At 32.9% G+C, this 13334-nt stretch overlaps 1 protein-coding gene across 1 annotated transcript; it reads left to right on the top strand.

The window, feature by feature from the left end:
• Positions 1-224: 224 nt before the first annotated feature.
• LOC136980569 (apolipoprotein L4-like) lies at positions 225-3630 on the top strand. The gene is made up of 2 exons (XM_067276704.1): positions 225-317; positions 2568-3630. The coding sequence occupies exons 1-2, from the start codon at positions 275-277 to the stop codon at positions 3611-3613; spliced, it is 1089 nt and encodes a 362-aa protein (XP_067132805.1). The 5' UTR covers positions 225-274; the 3' UTR covers positions 3614-3630.
• Positions 3631-13334: the final 9704 nt, after the last annotated feature.

Here is a 13334-nt window from a genome sequence, read left to right as displayed (position 1 = left end):
ATAAGTTCATTCAAGCTATAATAAGTCAACGTGTTATAAATATTCAAGTTGTGACCTTCAGTTCTGACATTTTATATATTTTTTCATTTTAATCGATAACAACTGATAAGATTAATATATTAAATAATAGTTTCGTTTTAAATATAAATAAAGTTGTCTTATCTGATAATTATAATCATTTATATTTTATACTACTGTATTTACATAAGTGACTCAATCTCTACTCATCGGAGGTTACACTTACTGAAAGGACAGTACTGTGCCGTACATAATTATGGAGGATTTTTTAGAGAACGTCTCACAGACTCCACAGTTTCGTAAGTAAATTATATAAAAACAAAAAAAAAATTATATTTCGGAAGTTCGTTTTAATATAAAAATTATGACGCATAGCCACATCTAGTATCAAACACGTACAGATACTGTAACGAGATATATCGGGTTTAACCTTGCGGGTCAAAGGTCACGACCCCGACATATGTCGGGAATAACACAGGTGAGGTTAATTAACTATTACCTTTTCGGCTCTTACCGATCGCCATATTTTCTTTCCCTCTGTTATATATAACAGAGGGAAAGAAAACATGGCGATCGGTCAAAAAATCACACCTCAAGATTTTTACATTTTTAACATAAAACGTAGAGAAATGTAAAACAAAAAAAAAAAAAAAAAAACGGGTATTTTCTGTATGTATGGATTTTAGTGTGTGTGGGATAGACGTAGCTATTATGTCGAACACTTTATGTCTGACTGCAACTATTTTATTAATGACATAGAGAAGATAGGGTAGCATTTGATCAAGTATGAACCAATTTACTGCACACTAAATATGTATATAATGCTATTAAGCAATATGCTAAAGGGTAGAATGAATATAAGAATTGGTGATTAAGTTCTTTATTTATATTAGTTTCTTGGTAAAGCGTATATAATTGGTATTATGCTTTTATAGATATATTGCATATAGTTTGATGTAAGGTCACGTTTTAACTTAGTTAAGTTAGATATAAATTTTATCTTAGATACATATAAATAGTTATATTGGGTTTTAAAAGTTTACATTGGTTTTTAACTTAGCTTTAATGAGTTTTGTAGTATATATATATATATATATATATATATATATATGTTACAGTCAAAACCCGTTTTTAGTTAGAACGCGTTTTAACTAGTTGAAACTAGTTTATACTGGACGTCTTTGTTAAAACCCGTTTTGTCTAGTTAAAACTAGTTTTAACTCAAATTCATTTTTGACTAGCAGTAAATTCTAGTTTTAACTGGACAAAATGGGTTTTGTCTAGTTAATTTACTGCTGTAAATGTTTTGATTTTAGTTAATTTTAGCTACATAAATATGTTTGGGGAAAATAAATAAAGTTATGTATAGTGATTGGGGGAAGATGCCTAACATTATGCTTATGAAGGAAATTATAACGATAATTTGGGTTTTGAAGGCCTCTAACGAAAATATCATATTCTTGAGCATGTTATTCAAATAAAACTTTGGAGTGTATGAAAAATATTTGTATATTGTGTTTGCAATGTCGACTTTTTTACTGTCTGGCATTTTAGGCATCTCACCCTAAGTATCCGGGTGAGATGCCAAATGTCATTAGGGTAAGATAACAAATATAATTGCATAAATTTGAGTTAAAACTAGTTTTAACTAGACAAAACGGGTTTTAACAAAGACGTCCAGTATAAACTAGTTTCAACTAGTTAAAACGCGTTCTAACTAAAAACGGGTTTTGACTGTAACATATATATTATATTACTATATATAGGTATACATATATATTTTAATAGGTTTTTCATTGTGTGTTCTCCTGCTCGGGCATGACACTAGTTTTACCGGTTTTAGGGTATGGTATAAATACATGGTGGTTATAATTAAAGTTGTGTTACTCAGACCTGTGTAGAGCCCGTTCTCGTGGACGTATTTTGATGAAACTCGGTATATATGTTATATGGACCATGGGGAAAAGGAAAATGCAAAAAGGATATTTAGTTCAATTTTTTTTTACTAGGTGAAATAATAGCATAAAAAAACACCTGTGACTTTTGGTTGTGGAGATATCTGAAAGAGCGTGTCTATAGAGAAGGCATACAGACTCTGCTTGAATTGAAAGCAAGCATAACACACTATGTAGCTGTAATTCCTCAAGAAACATATCCGGCTATTGTTGAACACGCTATAAAGCGCTTTGAACATGTGATTGACGCAGATGGATTGACATTGAACAAATGTGAATAAAAACCTTTTGTGTGTTTCCACTTTTTATTTCTTGTTCTTCCTGCGCTATTTTTTCATCTAGTGGTAGAAAATTGAACTTAATTTTGTTTGCATTTTCCTTTTCCCCGTGGCCTCTATAACGTATATACACAGTTTCATTAAAATACGTCAACGAGAACAGGCTCTATACAGGTCTGAGTAAGGCGACTTTAATTATAACCACCCTCCACCTTATAGTTTCACTTTTCAATATCATTCAGCTTAACAATAACATTTCCATTCATCGAATTTTATTGTCATACTTTGTATTTAGAACATTGTGTTTTATTTACAGACGTACAAGAAGAATTGTTCACAAACTTGATTGAAATAGCGGAAATAATTGTCAATAGGAAGAATACACTTTTTCAAAAGTATACATTATGGCACAAGAAAACCTGGGAAATTATCCTCAGTTTACTTAATATTCGTGACGAATTGAGAAAGCATTCGTTCGGATCAAACTGTGCGAATTTGACAGGTGCCTCTGCTACTATCTTGGGTTCAATTGCCAGCATTGTGGGAATTGCTCTCATGCCAGTCACTGCAGGAACTTCTCTGGCTCTTACAATTGGGGGAATTGCTACTGCCACAACGGGAGGAGTCGTTTCAGCTGGATCCACCGTCACCAATTATGTTCTTTCTAAAAACTTATATGAAAAAGTCAATGAAATATTTAATACACATATCAGTTTTACAAAAGAAGTAGAGAGTACAGCAAATGAATACAGTCAACTTTTGACACGATTCCAAAATCTGTTAGAAGAATTAGACGAAGAACATTACCAAATACTGAAATTTTTATTAGACGATTGTATACAAAATGTGAATACGAGCACACAGAAATCGTTAGATGATTGGTGTCCAACTCTTTCAAAACTAGAAGAAATGGCGCCGAATAAAGAAATTATGTTGAAAGTACCTCTCATTATTCAATTAGTCAAATATGTTATGAACGATAATAATATGGTGAATATAATCAAAGCTACACCGTCAAGGAATGTACTACAAGCAGGACCTCTTGCAAATATCGCTAAAACAGCAGTTTCTGCTGATCGGATCGTAAAATCGATTTCAGAAACAGGAAGATTATTCATGCTTGCTTTGAAAGAGGCGGGGCTGGCAGTAAGAATAGGTCTTAGTGTTTTGAATGCCGTATTTGTAATATGGGGTTTAGTCGATTTGGTTACAACTTCTATCGATATCCACCGAGGATCAGAAACTGAGCAGATTAAAGAAATCGGTAAAGTCGTAAGAAATTTGAAAAAATACAGGAAAGAAACTAAATCAAAAGCGGTTGAAATATTTGGACACGAATTAGTTGCGTCACTCGACACTTAAGTTATTAACAAAGTTTCCATTATATCGAATTATCAACTACGTATATTCTATTCTAAAATATTAATTTAATTTTATGTATCGATGGTCTAGAATGAATAATTTGTAACGCCAAATTTACATAATTTCAGAGAAGAAATAAACACACAAAAATTTGATTTAGACACGTAAACTTTAATAATATCGTAGTGTTAATTATGTGTATTTTCGGATTTTAATGGGCGAACTTTACGTACTGTTTTAGCCGGTAGGTGATGTTGATGATTTATGAGGTTTTTATTCCACGTCATCATATATGCAGTACTTATCAATGTATATTTGGCCTGTATAAATGGTTCCTGATGAAATAAATCCACAATTTCTGAAAAATCTACTAAATATATATTGTTTCATCATATAAATATTATATAAGGATACAAATTTATCGTTTTCTTTCTCTTTATTAGAGGAAATTAAGGAGATGAGTTGAGTCATAAGAAAATATAAAAAAAAAGACTTTTATAAAAAATTTTACTTTCGTGTAATTTATTCATTGTCTTTTTTTTATACAGTAGAGAACCGAAAATCGGAATCAATTGGGGACTGGGGTTGTTCAGATTAGTAATTTGTTCCGATTTCCGATTGTGTACGAAAAAACACATTAACCTGTCCGATGTTCAAATTGTTCTCCGTTGCATGTCGCTTCGTGTTGAATTTTTCTCCGTTGCGCGTCGCTTCGTGTTGAATTTTCGTCGATTTTAAGCCTAACGAAAATTTTTATAATAATAATCGAGGCTATCGTATCGTTAAAAATTATTTCTGGATTTTGTACAAACAAAATAAATATATTGAAGAATATAAAAACATTAAAATTATACTTTAGAAGTAAATTTAGTATCAAAAACGTTCGATTCAGCACGACACAGTCCGACTGGAAATCGTTCCGATTACCGGCGATTCCGATTACCGGGGTTCCGATTAACGAGTCTCTACTGTATTTCATATTTCTATTTCATTTTTAAATATGACAATTCTTATTCTTGTTAAGTCGTATTACTAATTATTTATAGTCGTCTACGTGGACGTTATTTATTAATAGGACATTATACTGGTGTTTAAGGATTGGCACAGTAATGAGAGTTAATTCAGGAAAAATTTCTTTATTATATCACCTGTAGTAGCAATATAGCTACTACAGGTGATATAATAAAGAAATTTTTCCTGAATTAACTCTCATTACTGTGCCAATCCTTAAACACCAGTATAATGTCCTATTAATAAATAACGTCCACGTAGACGACTATAAATAATAACAAATTTTAAGGACAGTAAGGCTTTTCTAATAACGTATTACGAATTGTTTGCTTTGATAATGTTACTTAGAAAAAAAAATAGCGTCGTTGCAATGGCCGATCGGCGACGCCGCCGCCGCCTTCTCCTCCTCTCCGGAAAAATAAGAAACGATAACGAATCATTTATTAATAGTATATATTGATAAATGATAATGCTTATATATAAAGATACTATATGATAATGCTTATATGATAAGCATTATCATATAGTATATATGATTATGTTTATCATATATCAATACTAGCAGATGAACCCGGTTTTACACGGGGTTTACCCCTGTTATTTTACCCCGGTTATTTTACACGGTTATTAAAATTGCGGTTATTTAAATCAAATACTATAATATAGCAAACAGTAAAACAAAAACCATATAAACAGTTTGGTGAGATTAGCCTGTCATTGTCACATTTATCGTGATGCTCAGACGGTACGAAATGGCACAATTTCATTAAGAAGGTAGACACCAATTGAAAATTCGATATTTTAAAGTTTTTCAGATATATTTTTTCCTAATATTAACTCTACGAAACTGTTCCATTCATAGCCGAATGTCAAATGGTAAGCTGTCAACCAATCAAATTTTGTAAAAACGGACCAAATATTTAAATTCTGTACCCTAGAAAACCACTTGAAACATATTTTGTGCTCAATGGTACCTTCTATCACGTAATTTTTTTAATTCGAATGCCATCATACTGCTGGTCCGATAACAAAAGACACTGTTGCAGAAGGGAGTTGGAGTAATTCGAGAAAGAAATTAGGGTGTTGAATGTCGAGACCAGATGTGGAAAGAATATGGGCAGGAAACCTAGGTCAATTGTAAGAACTTCTGGTATGAACCGAAAGTCACGTCACTTTAATTCAAAATTCTACCTGAAAGAAGTTAGCAATAAAGTCGTGTTGGTCATCTAGCTAACAGGGAAAGCATGATGTACAGGGGCAAGACCACCACTATGAGAACTGTGACGAAACGTTGTAGCCCGGCATTGTGACGATGTCACAATAAATAATCACTTGTTAGTATTAGTTTGGTTTATTTAGTTACGGCAACGCGACTTTTGAGCAATAACCCGAAAGGGATTCATCCCGGGAAGACTTTTATGGTAAACTGGACCCTATTTAGATTTTATTAACGTGAAAAAAGCCCGGAAAACCTTACGTGATCAGCCAGTTGGCCGTGCCCGAATTCACGACAAACTAACTACAGGAGTTTTATCCACTCGGTTACTGGAGAGTACTTATTAGAATTAAAAAAGTACCGACCAGAAATAAAAAACTCGAGTTGTTAAATGTGGAAAATTAAATACTTATAAGCTTTTCACAGGCTTAAATACTTTTGAATCCACGCAGGCAAGTGTTATGTTCTATCTGTAATCTGTCTGTAATAGTATAACATATATTTTCCGCTATATCATTGTTGCAGTGATTAAGTGAATAATATATATATATATATATATATATATTTTTGTAAGAATTATAAATTCCTTTGTTATGAGCCTCCCTATAATCATATTTAGCTTGTGTGTTATATTCTCATAGTTTTTTCTGTATATTTAGGCCTATATTTTTTTAAAGATGATTTTATATTATTCATAAGTTATTTAGTTCACTCGTTTATATTTAAATATTTATTTTGAATTCTTCAAAGGTTAAAATTTAAATTAAAGGTTCTGTTTGTGGAGCAATTTTTAAAAACGATTTTCAAAAATTGATGATAGTCTACAGGAGTAGGCCGGGAACGTTAGTAATTAAAATTTTTCTCTCAGCAAATGCAGGGTGGTCGTAAATTTGTAAGAATTATTTTTAGATTATTATTATATTAAGTTTTTGGCCAATAGATGGAGCTAGGTGCATCTCAGCAAATCGAATGTAGATAAAAATTAATTAATTTATAAAAATCTAATCAATATTTTGGAATGTGATGTACGACAATATCTAAGTTAGAAGTATCTGAACCTAACTGCCGAGTTTCGTAGCAATTAGTCGAACAGCCTAGGAGTGTATAGCGAACAAACAAACAATCATTCTCATTTATTTACAGGGAAGTGCAAAAGTATTTATACAGTTGAGAATCTGAGAAATACAAATGTTTGGTGTTCATTATTATTATGTTTATTATCTTTTATTAGTTCGTATTCCTTACCTGTGATTTTAATTTGTACATAAAATTAAATGTTTTTTCTTCCTATTTTTTCCCTGTACGTTTTTTTTTCATAATGACAACTGTTTACCCAATTTTGCACTCGCTCCTGTGTATAGGTTAGAATATTCTAACTTGTCAATAGTACCTGTCATTCCCACGAAGAGCGCTGTAACCAACGTTACAGCCACTCTATGTAGTATATTCTAACTCGTTGGTTTTCGCTATCCAAGTCGATAGCAAATGTTCGTCTACTAATTCCTGTTTCTAATGAGATATTGTGTATTTCGTCTTTCGGTTTGACAAGTGTTGCCAAACACCGATACGAATGTGCGACTTTATTTGAGCGCGTTGGTGGCTTCAAAGGCATTTACAGAATTTTATTTTATTCTAATCTGGAAATTTGTCTCTTATCGCATTTTTTGCATGGAAGATTGATTAGTTTTCTTTTAGTCTTGTGTTTTTCTGGTTTTATTCCAAATGGGAACTGGTTTCCTATGAAAGTACTCTCCTGAAGACATCCTTCCCGGTAGTTATGGCACGCTTTGTTTTTCCTTTACCACGGTTCCAATCTTTTACTATAAAATAAAATAAGATTGTAAGAAAAAGAAAACAATTTCTTGAACTTCTAAAATGGTGTCCCTTTTCGTTTTCCAACCCAACGAAGCGATAAATTCTCCCGCTCTCGTGTTACTATCCGAATCGAGAAATTATTTTGTATTCCCGCGAAATTGTTGTTAGGCTACAATTTTAAAAAATTGTACACCTATGAATTCCCACTGTCTGTCTGTCTGTCGTTCCGGAATTTTGAGAACGGGGTTAGAAAGACGGAATTCGAGACTGTCGTGGAATCCGTACTGGCAGAAGGCTCCGATTGAGTATATAAGAATTTACGGTACAAATCGGAAGTCACGTTATTTCAATTCAAAACTTTCCTTTGAAAGGAGCATAACTTAATCGATAATAGAAAAAGTACAATGTACGGGGCGAATTACTACTAATTTGAGGTGGAGAGCATATATTTTAAATTAAATAAATTAAAAATACGATTAAAAATTGCAGCCCGGCATTGTGTCACGATAAATAATCGCCCGTTGAATTATAAAAAGTTGTTATTACGAACAGATGTACAAAGGATTTAAATATGAGTATAATGTGCGTACATATATTTGCCGTAAATAAAGAAATTATTCGTAAATAATAAAATCAAATTTTAATGATTCAAAACTCAGAAATTTTTCAATTTAATTTTCCGAAACGAAGCGTTATTTGTATTCAAAATTATTCATTGAAATTTTAAATGATGTGACGATGTCGATTTAGTCGCATTTTTTCAAAACGCACTTCGGACAGATCAACGAACGTTCACTCTTCTTCTCGTTTTTCAAGCGCTTTAAGAGTCCGTTTGGTGCGATCTTCTTTTGGCACAGTCGTATCGAAGGGTTTTCGTACAAACAGAGGTTTTCTTGTTGGAATTTTTGGCGGTTTTCTAACAATTGACTAAATATTATTATTCTATAATTCAAATTGTTTGCATTGTTTATTCGTTCTATTATTTCGTATCCGAATCATTTTATAATTTAATTTAGATGTTGTACTTATTAAATTTGCATGCTTCGTATACAAGTAAATCTTTATCGTATCAAATCCCGTTTAGCCTAATAACGTTAACAAAATTTCGTACAAACCGCCTTTCTCCTGGCGGTGCAGACAAACCTAAAATATTTTTTACAGGGAAATTTTTCGACTTTAGCGATCATTTTGGCGGCTAAATAAATTAATCGGTGGGGCCAGATAGTGCGTGAAGATCACGCGATTTAACGTTCGTGCGGTCACGTGGTTGTGATTTAGACCTAAAAATTCGTTCTCGCATCAACTTTCAAGATATAAGACAATAAATCGCATAAAACAAACGACGCAATATAATTGCAGGTGTCAGGTTTAAGAGTAATATTTGCTAAACTATATCTAGTTTGGTATAGAAATAAATAAAGTATTATTTTTTACTTTGTGATTATTATTAGAAATTATAGTTAATGTTACCTATGGTTCCAAGATGGCGGCTCGTTTCTGATTCCAGCAAATAGAAGAAGGGAAACAGTGGGGACGCACGTTCTAACCTAACATAACCTATTCTAATAAATTACCATAATTATTACCAACAAAATTATTAGAACAGGTTAGAAAGTAGGAACGTGCGTCCCTACTGTTTCCTTGCTGGAATCAGATAAGCCGCCATCTTGGAACCATAGGTAACATTAACCGAAATGACTATTGCTGTCATTAATAGTACAGTGTAACTTTTTCAGATTCATCTTACTAATAAACAAACAGGATGGCCGAGCGGTCTAGGTTAGCTGCCCTTGGGGACCTGGGATCGAATCTGGACGGGTCGAAAAATCCCCAGGAATTTTTCGGAAGGGGGGGTGCATCCGGATATGTCGGTCTTCGTCCCTCACCACCCGGCCGCTCCATTGTGGGCCTGGCCGAACCCATAATGGGCTTGTTATAAGAGGTCCTCTAAGTGCCCACAGGCTGGAAAGAGTTAATTTCCAAAATGTATGCTATATGTACCACTATTTACTTTCTTTCTTTATTATTTACACTTTATACTGACTAAAACTAATTCTCTTCTCCCTCAGAGGGTTGAATTTTCAAAAATCCCTTCTTAATGTGCATTTCATGGTGTACCCTACAAAAACGCAGTTAAAAATAAAAAATCGCATCTAAAATAGTACAGTATAAGCTGAGTTTTTTAGGATAGACCTTAATCCTCTCCCTCTCCCCGCGGGGGGATTTCGAAAAATCCATTCTTAGTGCACATTCTCGTGACGTACCCTGTGTACCAAATTTCAATTTTCAACTCCTAACCGTTTGGGCTCTGCGCTTATTATTATCATTATGGGTTTTGTGAGTTATGCTTGGTTGACACCGATGGCTGTGTACTATGCCGGACAAAAGTCAAGGCATAGCAACCGAAACAAAAATAAAATTAAATGTGTGTGTCAGTGGGTGTGTCTGTATTCAGGAATATCCTAACAATATGGCATGTATTCAATACAGTGGCCTTCCGTAGTGTGATGCATGTATTACTATTCAATTGTAATGTTCCCAGGCTTTTGTGTAGTGTGTGCGGATTACACCTTTACAGGAGAGAACAACAGGTACAATAAGCACCCTATCCATCCTCCACAGATGCCTTATTTCCTGGGCGGGTTCCGTGCACTTGCTGATTTTATTATTATTATTATTATCAACCCATCTCAATTATATTATAAGATTAATGATTTGCGTTTACAGAATATAAAAATGCAAATTCATAAAGCCTTTTTTTTGGATGATGTACACGTAATTAGCTAAAAAAAATACGAACTTTATAAAACGTTTACCTGAGTATACACATTCATATTTTATAGTTTAATATAATCGTGTCAATACAATATAACTTACTAAACCAAAAACTCCATTAGAATTTTAAACAGAAACCTTAATAGGCATGTAGGGACCCCAATGGGGGTCTACTTGGACGTCCGAACGAAAATATTAACGAGATCTAAAAAATTTCTATTTACAACACGAAAGGAGAAAATTAAGGGTCTCGATTAAACAATAAAAGTTTTTATTGTAAAATTTTAAAACAAAGGAAGAATGGTGTTGAAAAGACCAAAGTGGTGGGAAAGGTGGTTAGAGAGGAGTCGGATTTAGTCATAAGTTGACTTCTCTCCCGCCCCCTTCGTCAAAACATACGTATAGAATGAATTGAGAGTAAATAATATTTTTCAGTTCTGCGTGTTGGATCATATAATATAACACTGTTAATCTAAATCCAAAATAATGCGATTTATTAAACTTTCCTGTAAGGTGCATATTCACATCAAATATTGTTAATTTTAACAGTTTATCGACAAATCTAATTGTTATTATGATTAAATAGTGCAGGACTGCTCGAATATTTCTGTTTCATTCCATCACTTAGCCTAATTGAAACATTGTGCAAGATAGAATTTGGTGCCCTGGCCATCTGTAACAAGTAGAAAAATGAGTAGTGAAATTTATAAAATCATTATAATATCTGTACTTACTTTTATTTACAAGTTTTGCATTATAAAAAACAAATCAGCAACAGACATTCCCATTGGTACTTTACCAGGTTGAGTCACCAGCCGTGTGATGCAGCCATTTTTAGGATTTGTCTTGATGATTAGACAATTGGTTTATTTCTGTTTCGAAGTTCTGTTTCCAATTGGCCTCCGGTACATGGCGTTTAGTACTTAGTGGTTGGTACAGTACTTCTTTTCGGATATGTTTGCTTTCTCGTTGTTCCTCGCATTGGCTGCGTTCAGCAGAGTCAACAGTTGTAACTGAGCAAAGGTATTTCAATAGATAGCTGTTACGTAGTTACACCTGCTGAACGATGAGTGGCGTATGCGTTAGAACACGAAGCAGCCATCATTGGTCAGTTGCAGCTAGCGACAGACAGTGTAAATGTGACCTCTAAACACTAAACATGTTTTAAAACAGCGCTACTGTAGACGGCGTTCAGCAGAAAAATACCCAACAGATCCGGAATTGAGTCTGCTGAATGCAGTCATTGTCTACAGGAGCGCACAATAGGGTAAATTTACACACAATTGCACAAAATATTGTCTATATTTGGTTCTTTCTCTGTATGGTGATATTACTTAGCATCCAACATTGTAATGCTATGAATCTCTATTCAGAATAATTATATTTTTCATAGATTTTTCATACTTTCAATTAATTCATTGTTAAATTCAGTGTTTATTTCAAGTATATCGATACGTAAATTTAAATTAATTGTAAGTATTATTACTTCGTAAAAAGCTTCTTGAGCATTTGGTATTTTTGTCCAAAACACCGCTCAGTTGCACCATAGAAGAGAAAGTGGAATAAAGAGCGCTCACCACCTGCCAGAAATAGGAAGAAATTACTTTTAACAAACTAAAAATAATATTTCTAACTTACTCTTATCAGGAAGTTTCTCTTTATGAAAAAGAAATCGGCAACAGAAATTCCCATTGGCAATCCTTTAAATCTTTTCATAAAATCAATTATCTACGCAAAATTTTAAAACAATTGTAAATTACTTGATGTATACCCCACGAAATATAAATTAAAATCTAACCTTGAACTTGAATTCTGGTTGTATATTAGCGGAATACATTTTACAAACTGAACTGAAATCGTCGTGTATCTGAAATTTTAAAGATAATGTAGAAATATTAAATATATTTTTCGCGAAAAATTAGAAATACTCATAAATAACAAACGTAAGTAATTAGAGAAATATTAACATTATATAAAAGGTAAGTAAGTGAGAATTTTCATATTGAAACGATAGTAACAATCTCTAAACTACCAATATGTTTCGTTTCACCAATAGCCAAGTGGTGGTGTTCCCTGAACAATGGTTATTCCCTGATAAAAATAAAAATAAACCTGCAACAAGTGGCTTAACTTGACAAACTTGTGGGTTACTGTGGGACAAACTTACTGTGCTTAGAAGCATTCTTTGGTGCATTACTTTTGCACAATTTCTTTTTCTAAAAGTATTAATTTCTATAACGATTAATCTTTAATACATTTTTCTCGGTAAATAATACTAATGGCGTTAGGAACTTTTCATTCGTTCTGAAAATGATAACGTAGAGAAATTTTAATCACTATAAATTCATAATTAAATACTATTATCATCGTGTAACGATAATGTTCGTGGACTTCCAAATTATCAAACAGAATTACAAATGAATATACATTTTGTGGGACATTGGAGACATTCCTTACAGACTATCTTCAGATCTCTGCCTACAAATGAATACTTCTGTCTCTTACACAAAAATTTTTCTTAAAAATTGACAAATTATATTATTCTTGAAATACAAAAATCATTAATACTTACCTTTACCATTGAATTTGAAAGGAACCAAGATGAAATAATGAATCCAAAATCAAGTGTTAAAGAAATGATTATCATAATTATTCGAATATTGAAATTTATCTGTCCAAAAATAGCTCCGTAAGTAAAGAAACAAGTGATGTAAAGGAGACAAGTGTAAATTAAAGGAATCAGCCAATAAAAAGTTTCATTAATCATTTGATAAACTTTCCATAATTCTGTGTGTTTTTCTATGATGTTTTGTAAGCGGTCAGTCAACATGCCCATTCCAGTGTCTGTCTCTTCTAATTCTTCGGATAATTTTACAAATCGTTTTGAAAACACAAATAGGGCTA

Source organism: Centruroides vittatus, unplaced genomic scaffold (assembly GCF_030686945.1).
Source record: "Centruroides vittatus isolate TY-2023 unplaced genomic scaffold, ASM3068694v2 contig_711, whole genome shotgun sequence".
Taxonomy (NCBI): domain Eukaryota; kingdom Metazoa; phylum Arthropoda; class Arachnida; order Scorpiones; family Buthidae; genus Centruroides; species Centruroides vittatus.
The sequence above is the reverse complement of the archived record's forward strand: the minus strand, read 5'-3'. Positions and strand labels throughout refer to the sequence as shown.

What these genes read in the sequence shown, in the direction of transcription:
- LOC136980569 (XM_067276704.1), top strand. Translation starts at nt 275, where the DNA reads ATGGAGGATTTTTTAGAGAACGTCTCACAGACTCCACAGTTTC. An exon ending in CTCACAGACTCCACAGTTTC is followed by an intron (nt 318 to 2,567) that starts GTAAGTAAATTA and finishes TTTTATTTACAG; the next exon opens with ACGTACAAGAAGAATTGTTC.